This window comes from Cebidichthys violaceus, unplaced genomic scaffold (genome assembly GCF_023349555.1).
Source record: "Cebidichthys violaceus isolate CVI_PGR_0920_01 unplaced genomic scaffold, fCebVio1.0.p SCAF_1, whole genome shotgun sequence".
Classification (NCBI taxonomy): Eukaryota; Metazoa; Chordata; class Actinopteri; order Perciformes; family Stichaeidae; genus Cebidichthys; species Cebidichthys violaceus.
In genome coordinates this window covers 14,941,377-14,953,815 of record NW_027176262.1, presented here as the reverse complement: position 1 = coordinate 14,953,815, position 12,439 = coordinate 14,941,377, and the positions used below count along the sequence as shown (strand labels likewise).

The 12,439-nt window shown below is 39.1% G+C and overlaps 1 protein-coding gene across 3 annotated transcripts in view; it reads right to left on the bottom strand.

The window, feature by feature from the left end:
* The window catches only part of brip1 (BRCA1 interacting helicase 1), an 84,707-nt gene extending 78,523 nt beyond the window's left edge, over positions 1–6,184 (bottom strand). The window contains exons 1-6 of one of the 3 annotated variants that reach the window (XM_068712335.1): positions 5,997–6,184; positions 5,658–5,797; positions 5,059–5,170; positions 4,452–4,667; positions 3,479–3,630; positions 872–1,003 (exon numbers count right to left, since the gene is read on the bottom strand). In XM_068712335.1, coding sequence (XP_068568436.1) covers positions 872–1,003; positions 3,479–3,630; positions 4,452–4,667; positions 5,059–5,170; positions 5,658–5,750 — 705 coding nt within the window. In that variant the 5' untranslated portion in view covers positions 5,751–5,797; positions 5,997–6,184. The remainder of the gene's footprint in view (positions 1–871; positions 1,004–3,478; positions 3,631–4,451; positions 4,668–5,058; positions 5,171–5,657; positions 5,798–5,996) is intronic. The other 2 variants (XM_068712352.1, XM_068712343.1) reach the window with 2 other exon arrangements.
* Between the last annotated feature and the right edge of the window lie 6,255 nt (positions 6,185–12,439).

Genomic DNA, 12,439 nt, shown 5'->3' with positions numbered 1-12,439 from the left:
CGGAGACATTTAAAGAACCGAGTCATCATTAACTAAACAAGTTACACCTGTGTCTACAGTGAAAGGTCCATCATTCAATATGCCCACATATTTTGGTATTCCACATGTAGTCAGCCGTTTTGGTAGAGAATGGGACATTTAATGTAAAAAAATACTAGGCATGGTACTGATGTTTTCATTTCTCTCTCTCAATATCATGGAGCCTGAACTGTACAAGGGTTATTGACCACCGTTCAAAAACTGTTACCAAATCCTGGCTTCAGAGAAACCCTCCCACTATGGATCGTTTTGTAGTTACTGAATCAACTATTTATGTTTCATGGAAAAGATAACTTTTACCCTCAGCTTACAAAACAACATGGATGAGAAATACTGGATCCTGTGGGGTTATCGCTCATTGGAAACCAACTCCTTTTCGTCTCTATACAGTAACAATCGTTAAATCCCTGTGTAATGAACTGTGCTTGATTGTTGACCCTAACTGCACTACAACTAACTGATACAAAGCACAACAAAACACATGTATAGACGAGATGGTTGAAGTCGACCCCACTGACTTTGAGAGCCTCCCCAATACAAACAGTGTAGCACTCCTACCTTTTCTAACTTAAGGCCCACTTCTGTTCGTTCAGACATGTCAGAGGACCACCTTCCCAAACAAATAACATGACAAGTAAAGGAGAACAAATGAAGCTGTCTTTTCATTTAAAAAACAGCCCATTTTTGTCAGTCAGTCAGTCAGTCAGTCAGTCAGTCATGTCAAAATCTCTTCTGAAACATGCCTATCAAATGTATGGACAACATTTGCCTCATGTATCAGTAAAGCAATATTATTGGTGTCACTCAGCTTCTATGTCTGGAGTGTACTCACGCAGCACGATGAGGACAGACCAGCTGCTTGGGGGTTTGGCTCTGTGGTCCAGGTCTGAGCACCTGAAGGCTCATTTTCCAGCTCATCATCTATGAACACCACTCCTTGCTCCAGACGCTTCCTCTTACGCTGCTGACGAACAAACAGAGACTTTACTCCACTGAGCTGCACATCACTCAACATTCCCATCACTCAACCAGCAAAAACAAAACAAAATACTTCACAAGACGGCCTTCTTATTATCAATGCACATTATTTTGAAGAATGCTAATGGGGGGGGGGTTGTACATTAATACATGCAGACATTTTGTTAGACACGTAGCGATATCAATACTTACCCAATATGGAAACTAAACTAACCCTTACAACTGAACCCTGGCATATCGTACAAAGCAACGTTTTACTGGGGGATTTTCCAGATACATTTGTGATTTGGGTTTGGTGAGTTCTGATGGCGCCGAGTTTGTGAGGTCTGGATGAGCTGTCTACATGCACACAATATTCAGAGATAACCAATACAAGTTACATCTAAAAAGAACATGATAAATTGCCACAACATAAAATACTGCAAAATTGCTGACATTGCAGCAATTTGGCAAAAACAGGAACTGAAAGAGATTTTAAAAATATCACAACCGTTCCTGGTCTCTAGTGGAAATGATGGTGTTGATTTAGCCATGGCAACCCTTAATGACATTGTGAAAACCTCTGAAAAAGGACACAGACGAGGATATTTATTTAATACGTAAACGTAAATCGATTAATCGCAGAAAATCATGAGATTACAAATTTTAATCGTTGCCCAGCAGTAACATTTATTCATTAAAACTAACATCATAAAGTTGTTTTTTGACTTTGAACAATGATGGAACTATACCCGAGTGACCAACTCACAGTATAGTACTGTCAATAGTGTGTTGCCTATCATATAGGGGTAGCGAATTACAAAACTCATGGAACCTTTGGATCCTATCATGGTTTTGAGTCAACTTTTAGAGATGCCCTAATCACATTATTTTTCCGCTGATACACATAGCAGATGGTCGATTAGCCGATACAGATCTTTTGTTGTCGTTTTGTCTTGTTATAGCAGCTGATATACAAGGCTCCCTAAAAATAGTTTAGTTTAACTGTTTGAAAGAAATATAAACTGAGCAACATTTAGAGGAGCAGCTCCTCCTTAAGGGAGCTGGAGCAGCTGAAGCTGTTGCTAACTTCACTTTCATCATCAGCTGCTTGACAAGCAAGACACTTAACTTGGGTCTCCTCACAGGTTTTGAGGAGTTGAAGAATTTACTCATTAACATTACTGCTACCTTTATACTCACCGTCACACATGCGCTCTTCCTCTCTCGACCGGACACTCTCTAACGTGATGCCAGGCTTACTCTTACTCTCTCACAACGTCATGTTGCCGTTGTGGTATCAGTGTAGTTCTGCAGGTAGGAGTACATGAAAACAGTATCGGGCCCTAATCCCTAATTAGGAAATACAAGATTGTATTTGGGGCGACTGTGGCTCAGAGGTAGAGCAGGGTCCAGACCATTTACCATTTATTTCTATTGATACAAAAATCGTAGTTTTAATTATATAGTATAAGCTGCTACTGTTCATAATTTCCTCTCTAATATCTGCCACCGTTACTAGCTCTCCTTCTCCTGATTTGTTGTTCATAATGTAGCATTATCAGGGATCGTAGATTCTCACTGAATATTCTCCACAAATGATTGGCAGTAACTAGGGGTGTAACGATACACGTATTCGTATTGAACCGTTTGGTACGAGGCTCACGGTTCGGTGTGCATTACGAACCGAACAATTTGTTTGAATAATACTAGTGCATTTGGAAAATGCAGAAGCTTAAATTGTGGGAAATATAATGTTCTTTCGGTGGAGCCAACCTGGCAACCCACCAGCTACCTGACTGTAACGGCACATTACCTCACCACTGAATGGGAGATGAAAATCCACGTTCTGCAGACACGCCCCCTCGAGAGTCACACTAGCGAAGATTTGGCTGAAGAGATGACAGAAGCAGTGGAAGCGTGGAAGTTGGAGCGGGTTAATGTAACTATTTCTGTGACTACTGACAATGCCAGGAATATAGTTAATGCTGTTAGAGCTGCTGTGGCAATGGCAGTGCAGCAGATCTCTGGCCTCCGAGCAAAGATCAGAAAGATTGTGACCTAGATTGTTTACACTAACTTTGAGATGGTTGAAACTATTTTTAGGGAGCCTTGTATATCAGTTGCTATAAGAAGACAAAACAGCAAAAAAGATCTGTATCGGCTAATCGACCAGCCGTTATGTGTATCAGCGGCAAAATAACGTGATTAGGGCATCTCTAAAAGTTGACTCAAAACCATGATAGGATCCAAAGGTTCCATGAGTTTTGTAATTCGCTACCCCTATATGATAGGCAACACACTATTGACAGTGCTATACTGTGAGTTACCATCAAATCTAGTACTTACAATACAGCAACCTCATCAAACCACTGCAGATATTGGTATTCCTTTGTTGTGAAAGATATATTCACCCTTTACATTTTATACACAGTAAATTCAGTATAAATGTACAACAGTATATACAAAGCATCTGCAATACCTTGTGTTCAGCAGTGCGAATGCGCTTCCTATCTGGCTGAAAGTCGTCGTCGTCGTTGTCGTCCCTCCCACGGTCAGAGCTCAGGCTGGACAGGAACTTCTCAGACAGACGAGAGGCTATGGACGGTTTTTTTTTTTCCTCAGGTGATGTCACTGAAACACAGCAACTGCAACATTAGATTATACAGGAACAGAAATGAAGTGTGGAAATGGCTTAGTTCAGGCAAGTCTTTGGTTCAATCTTATCTGTGAAGGACAATGTCTACGTTTAGCTCTGTGGACAGGCAACAGATCAATTAGAATACTGTACAAACAACTGTTACATCAACTACTTTCATTTGTCTGGTATTTAATTCACTGGACTGCACAAAACAGTCACTCTGACTTCTGTTCCAGAAAATGTGCTCCAACAAAAGTCAGGAACCACTGCAATACTGGATACTACTTCAACGGAGCTGGGTTCCCAGTCAAGGAAATTGTTTGTTCAGTGCGCATACAGTACTGAAGCGTTTGAAATGTTCAGTAGATCACCAAAGTAACCAGCAGGAGAAATGTTTCCTCAGTCCACAGCGAGAGGATATTGTTGGTCTTTTACACTTGCACATCTCTCTGTTCCCGAGGGTATGAACCAAATCACGACTTCTTTGTATTGTTACACCCCTAATTGCAGTGGACGTAATAAGAATCATATTTTAACCCTGATGACAAGCAAGATGTCAAAGCATGAAGAAATCATCACAAATTGATCAAACTTAACTAGAAATATGAAACGTAAAAATGTCACAGCTACCAAGTGTTCACATGACAATTTTGTGTGCGTCAAGTAAAAAAAAAATATTAAAAACACTCTCTCTCTCTCTCTCTCTCTCTCTCTCTATTTGAAAATACCATTGTGATGCAGGGGAGGTAAGAAGAACAGTTATGATTGTCTCAAATGCCACAACAAATAAAACTAAGGACTGAAAAACACGTACTTTGTTCAGGTGCTGGAAGCTGAATCAATTCTTTGCAGGGTGACACAGTGAGGTCCACAACATCAGGTTGGGCTGCTGTTGTAGCTGTGGTACTGCTGACTTTGCTGTGGCACACACACTGACAGGACGTTGTGACATCCGACTTCTTAGAGATGCCACAGCTTTTATCCGACTGGCTCTTGTCCTCCAAAAGGCTTCCTCCCTCTTTAAGTTTATCTATCATCACACAACGTAACACAGAGATATCAAAAACAATTTACAAACAAGAAAGTAGTGAGAAAGAGACATATTTGCAATGTGGATTTGGTTAACAAACAGTTAACACAAATCATAACATACCATTACAACAACACAAAGTCAAGTCTTGTACAGCCTCATATCAATATATAAATATTGTAAAAAAATATATCATCTGGCTTAAGTGAATGAAAAAATAAAAACATGCCAACATGAAAACATCCAACAGACACTTGGTGAGATCTAGTTACAAGTAAGTACTTCTGCTCCAGTTAGACTGTACTCCACAGGTTAAACATTTAGTTTGAAGATAGGCCTTCTTGCCGATACAATAGTTTTGGTTCTTTGATCTCAGTCAGAGCAGACATACCCAACTGAGCCCGCTGCCAGCCCAGAGCCGAGCAGAGCAGAGCCAAGCTCTTTCCACTTCCCGTGGGACTCTCCAGCAAACAGTGCTGCCCATAGTTCAGTCCTCGTACGATCTGCAGGCAAGGTACAGACACGATCCCTTAATGCCAAATCTATATGTAGAATTGCACCATTTCAAGTAGAACTGTTTTTTTCCCCAGGATATTTGTACTTTTTCCGTACATAATTTGAGGGGAAACAGCACCTCGTACCCACTGAAAGCTGCCGGTATAAATAATGGAAGGAAGGATGAAAGGATAAGTATTCACTGGTTTGTTTATGGTTAGAATAATAACCAATGACCCTCTAAACAAATACACTGTGTAAGGCGGCTTAAACATCACCTAAGCTGATACAAAAGGCCCTTTTCACAGATGCCACTTTCAAATATCATAGCAGGGTAAACACAGGTGTAAATGACTTCCTTACGCTGTAATATCTCATTATAATTTATTATTGTTATTATTATTATGCGACAACCCAGAACTTCCTTATAAATTGTAGTAGGCACACATGCAGGTCCTCGTGGTTAGTTTATCACGTGGTAATGGTGTTACTCACTGAATTCATCATAGCCAGCTGGGAAGGGTACGCCTTGCAGGGGAAGTGGATCTTCACCCCTCCAATGGTGTACTCTACCGGGGAAGTAGCCATGTTCCTCTGGTCCTGCTTCACAGAGATATCTGAACACGTCTGATAAACTAAACATCAGCCAACGTTACATATTATATGGACCCATGCTCCGTGTAATGAGAGTGAAGCCAGTTGTCAGTTACAGCAACTAATTCACTCACACGCTAAGGCACTTTAGCACACAACTAGCACACCGTTAAGCATTTGCCAAAAGTTTAACACACGTTACTTTTCACTGCTGTCATGTCTGTGTAAGTTGTCACCTACCTGAGATTTCAGAGAAAGTCACTTGTTAGCTAGCGTTACGGTATCGCTAATGCTACGTTTTCCACCGTTACTTTGATTCACTACTGTCATCCTTGTGCCACGGTTAACCTGCTAACCGGTACTCTGACAGGAGGCTATCAGAAACCACTTTGGCGAACAGCTACTGTTAGGGTTCAATCCACTCTCCCCACCATCATTCCCGCTCTGAAAATGTTGTCCTCTTCTTCGTTGGTGTTATACGGAAGCTGACATCCGTCCTGTTGCATTTCTGCCATCTTCTGGACAAATACTGCGCCATCTTCATACTAGATCAATTTAATTTAGGCAGTGTCTCTCTGTCATTTTCCATACTTTCCTCCATACTTACTACTATGTCTGTTAAGCCCATTATCCTCATTTCAGTTAACACCACTTCCCTTCATGACCATACATGCTGCTGCACTCTCATTGTCTCTTCTGGCACTGCTTGCATGACCCTGTTGGATGCTTCTCCATGATTTACTGTATACTGTGTCCTGTTCAGATATGTGTGTCCCGCCTTCATTCTGGTCAACTTTACCTGCTCCTCCCTCTGTTTCCTGCACTGCCCACTCTGCTTTGTCGGGAATAAAGGGGTCACAAGTTGTCTGTCTGACTGTAACAAAATCACCAAAATGACGAGACTGCTGCCTGTGAAGTTTTAAACTAGCATTTCAGAATATCAGCGAGGGATAAGAGAGATAAGGTGGCAACTTTATTCTAAAATATCTTCAGAAATTTCAAAGAAACCCCATACTGCCATTCTCCCCTTATTTGTTCTGAAACCTCAAGTCATTTTCATGGCTGATAGGCATCTTCATCTCCCCAAAGCTAGACTCGCATCAGTTCACAATCTCTGTAGTCTCATTTCTGTTGCAGAGAAATCACCTCTTTTATATTCAGGCAAGACAGCACTTCAATCAAACCACACTGCGGGAACAACGCGGTCTACTTTACAAGTGATACGCTTTTATTGCACAAGTGTTGTTTGGAAAGTGGGACCTCACTCGATGTGCTAGCACCTCCTTGTTTTCCAAGAGTTTGTTGACCCAAGGGTATTTTTCCATTTAGTTAGAGCCAAGCAATTCAATTAAGAATTACATGTGGATCATTTGAATATTTGCACAAATATAGATTTGACCTGCCAACGCTAATAAGTTGAAGAGTGGATTTCCAGTCTGTGAAACGCGGCTCCTTTATAGTGTCAGACGTTAGAGAGATGTGCAGCCGGGCATTAGGAGCTGGTAAGCACATCTTTTGTAAGTAACCCGATTCATGTTTGGCAATCAATCTGTTGCCTTTGTTACATGCGTGTGCCTGTTTCTTACATTTGTTATGTATTTCCTGTTTTAAGACAAAACGCTTTTATTCTGAAGGCGGCTCTCCGAGTTAAAACAGAAGTAGAATTGTGCGCGCGAAAAGAGAGAGTAAAGTACGGAGAATATGATGGTTTTGAACGTATTAACGGTTACGGTATTAGTATCCCCCGAAGAGGCACAAGGTTGGTTCATGTTTTAATAACTGTAACAACTAACAACTGTAATAGCTGTGTGTGTGTGTGTGTTTTTAAGTAGCATAAGTAACTAGTATAAGTAACGGCTCTATGTGTGTAGGCTACAGTAATGCTAACGTAAAGGAAATGCTAACACATAATTGTTGTTTTGTGCTTTGTACACAGCTCTTACGTTGTTTGTGGGATTTAGAAATAAATTGTACAATCATCAGTCAAGTGTCGACCATCTTTCGGAGGGATATGCTACAGTAAGAGCTTCATCTTCACCTGCTACATCCTGCTGCTTGTGGAACAACGACGGCACAGCCACAGAGCAGTGAGTTGCAGCACCTAGCGTGACGGTCAGCGGAGGCGGTAAGGAAAACTACGTTCAAAATGGATGCCATAAGCAGGGTTATTCAATTAACATTCCAAAAGGTCAAGATTGAGAAAATCTCCTCGGGCAAAGGTCCGGAACATTACTTGCGCCATTTAATACTATATATATATATATATATATATATATATATATATATATATATATATATATATATATATATATTCAAGATGCATAGTTGTAGTAACAACGTCTCTGTGTAGCCAACAACTTTCAAATGAAGAAAGTACACATCAATTATATTTTAACAATTATTATTCTCAATTTTCAAATTTAACTGGATGGATTATAAGTAATACATAGAAATACATAAATAAATGTTCTTCTAATTTCAAGTAAAATTAAAGCTGCGAGCAGCGATGAACAGGGCCCTCACATCCTTCCGCACATCGGGGGTGCCGGCGGGGACTCCGGCCGACACGGCCATGAACGTCCGCGACCGTCGGACAGCGCGTCTGCGAGTCGGAATTTTTTTTCACGCATAGAAAATTTCCTAAAAGGAGTTTGCAAAACGCAAAGAGATATCAAAAAGCTTTTGATAACTTTTGATGATGTAGATCCAATAATGATTCAGAGCACATTTGGTATCAATCAAAATCAGCGTGTAGGAGAAGTTTGCAAAAATGTGTTTTTCTCAAAATTGCGGAAAATCTAAGAAGGCGGAGTTTAAGGATCTGAGAGGCTTCTTTGTAGATCTAGAGGAGGTGGACGTGTGTTGAATTTCAAGTAAATCGGACATACTGGCTGAGGGGCTTCGCTGGCCCAAATTCTGGGGGGCGCTAGAAAGCCATTTATTTAGGCAAGGCAAGGCAAGTTTATTTGTATAGCACATTTACACACAAATATGCAACCTATATCAGATGGCTATATTCACCAGGCCTGACAAGTGTGCAACATTTTGTGAGTTTTCAAGTATGGCAAGTCTCCCAAATATGCGCCCGATGTACTATGTGTATTTGAATTTCAATAGGGCCTTCGCGGCGTGACGTTGTCGGTTGTTTGGGGCCTAAAAATGATTTTGTGGAGTTGTTCTTGCTCACTCGAGAGTTGTGTCAAATCAGCATTTTTATTTAAATTGTTTATGTTTAAATATCTGTTATTGTCACTGTAAAGACACCTGTAAGCCTTGGAAGAAGGTCTCTCTTGTGTTCATCTTCCCAAGAAATACTTTGATGACACTTTGTAATTTTTCACGACCAGATGTGTATTTTAAGCACAGATTTTCCACTTTTATTTGAGTGAACCGTGTTCAATACTGCCTATGGTTCACATTGAACTATGTATACTGCTGAGATATAGCGAGTGTGATGAGTGCAGGACTAAATGCGTCATTATGCACATTACACAAATGCAGGCAGTTACATACAGATTAATGACCAACCAATTTCCTCTCCTTTCCCTCAAAAAGCAAATACCACATGACCAAACGAAGACCTTTTCAATGTTATGAAACATGTCAATACAAGCGAGTGTAATGAGGAGGCACTGGTTGTAACAGTCAGACTACTTATTCACAATCTTAAACTCATAACATTATTTTAGTGCCATTGTATATAGTGCCAGTATCTATTTTTAGCAAAGCTTCAACAATAAAATATATATATATATATTTTATTTACGCACTGTATTTTTTACAATAGACATATATATATATATATATATATATATGTATATATATATGTATACATATATGTATGATTATTATATGTATGATTGACTATTGTACATTGTACATATATACATATTTATACATATATTTATATACATATATATATTTACATACAGTGTATATATATATATATATATATATATATATATATATATATATATATATACACACATATATACATGTATTTGATTATTATATGCATGATTGACTATTGTATCTAAAGTTTTGTGTGTGTGTGTGTGTGTGTGTGTGTGTGTGTGTGTGTGTGTGTGTGTGTGTGTGTGTGTGTGTGTTCTAATTTATGCGAGGAGTCCTGTCACTCAAGATGTCAGTGACATCACTCTAGATTCTAGAGTGATGTCACTGACATCTTGAATGACAGGACTACTTCTACCAGAAGGTATTCTCTACATATTGGACAAACCACTTGGCATTCACACAGTGGAGCTGATCGGATTAGAGATACTACTTACAGTTTTTTCTCATTATGCCTAACTTTCTGATACCAGTGGATCATCAAGAAACATCTGGAAATGTCCATCATTTGTGGAAGGAGAAGACAACGCCACTTTTCACGTTATGACTGGCGTTTAATGACTTTCATGAATAGCTTTTGTTGGTTAGTTCAGCTGTAAATATTAGTTCAAGTCTTGCAGCAGGTATACGTGGTCTCTCTCTCTCCTCTCGCACAGGTGCACACACCTATTGGGGTAAGTTTTTCCTCTTTGATTTTCTTTTATTGTTATTTTGTTATATTCAGTGCTTGAAGTGGAAAAAAGTGACAGTTCTCCCTATTCAAATGTTGGTGTGTGTACTGGCCGGTTTCAGCTATCTTTTACTATCTCTCTACTTCATTTATTCTTTCTTTAAGCATGTTTTAGCCTTCTGCCTCATTCATAATTATGTTGAGATTTTATTGTTATATTAATATACTTGGGCCATGCATCTTCTAAAGCAGCCCTGTAACACTCCAATAATAACTGTAACATTGGAGGGTTCAGGTGGTACCTTTGTAAATTGACCCATAGTGTTAATACTTGAAGTGATTTCCTGTGATATTTGTAGCCTGTAGTGTTGCTTTTAGATATATTATAGGATGTCTATACAAATCAACACTAGCAGTCAGACAGGCAGGTTTGCATAAAGAGCTGAGGTGTGTGAACTATACATTCTGGTTTTATGAGCAGTCTCTCAGTCAGGATGCTCAATTATATCATGCAGCTGGATAAAGGGTGGATAAAGGAGCTGGATAAAGGATTTCTTTGTGTGATTAAAAGGTACTCAGAGATCTTGGGTTTGGGGGTCGTCCTTTAAAAAAAATTTAAAGTTTTGACTAAAAACTATGGAATCTTACATAATTATGGGCCATCATTATTATAATGGATGAAGCCCAAACACTTAAAGACAAAATGTTCTACAGTTGAAAAATGATTACACTAATTAAGAAAATGTTTGCCCTGTACAATTATATTTAGTAAATCATCAGAGCAGATTCAGAAAACCTTGAAACAAAGTTTCATTGTTTATATTTGTTCACAAATACAAAAAAGTTAAAAAGAAGAGTTCACTAATAATTTGACAAAAAGGATGTGAACAGTACATTGATAAATTACAGTTCCCTCGTTCTTGTCCACTGGAGACTGTCTAACCAAAAGAATATTTGGGAGTATTTTGTTGCCCACTAGAGAGTGGTGATATAGTGAATGTAATATAGTGAATTTTATGTTGTGTTTTTAGACGAGGAAATCTGTTATTGTCACTGTCTAGACACATGTAAGCCTTGAAAAAAGGTCTCTCTTGTCTTCATCTTCCCAAGAAATACTTTGTAACAAAAATGATTTTGCGGAGTTGTTCTTGCTCACGAGAGTTGTGTCATATCAGCAATTTTATTTTCATGTGTTTTGTTTAAACACATGCAGAGAATCCTCTCTGCACCTTCTCTTTGTCGCTCTGCCGAGTAGAGTTTTTTTTTTCGATTTCAGACACAGAGCTATATCTCAATAACCCATTGGTTGATTTCAGTGATTGACACCTCTTTCAAAGTGTTAAAGCCAATAGAATTGAGCTATACTCACGTGGAGAAGACTGACAGCACTGTTAGCCAATACAAAAGATACATTTTTACGCTGAGACTTGTGTTGTTGTACAACATGCACTAACTCAGGACATGGTTTGAAATTAGTTAAGGAAAAAGTTTAAAAGATAAATTAAAAAATAGCCATGTTAAAAAAAAAACAGGCGGGTATGGAAGACTAGTTCGCCTATGACGGGTAAGATCCCCCCTGTTAAACCTGGGGACAACCTAAGACAGGCACAGCCACGAATACTTGACCTCAACGCCACTGTGAGCAGGCACAGTGTGCGAGAACGCTGAGACTTGTGTTGTTTTACAACATGCAGAAACTCAGGACATGGTTTGAAATTAGTTAAGGAAACAGTTTAAAACCTCTTGAACACTAACCCTATTTCTTAGGCGTCTGCTCGAAAATTGCATACCCATCCTAAAAAGAGTATATCTCTGCAACCACAAGGTGTATTTGAATAATTTTGGTGTTATAATCAAAGGAACGCTTGTGAGATTTGTTCAGATGTGTAAATATTGTATGTATGTTACTGGTTAAGAGTAAATGAAGATGGCACACAACACAAATTGAAAAGTTTCAGGTTCGCTTGAAAGAAAAGCACTTTCAGGATGATTATCTCTTTTGAATGATGCAACTGCAAGTCTAAGCCTCTCCCAAATCATAGCCCACTATGTGAACAGTTTCTCTGCAAAGTTTGACTTTCATAAAGTGAAGCAGAACAAAAATAGAGAGGTTTTAGTACAGACATTTCAGGCGAGATCTTCAAAATGGTCATTTTGGCAC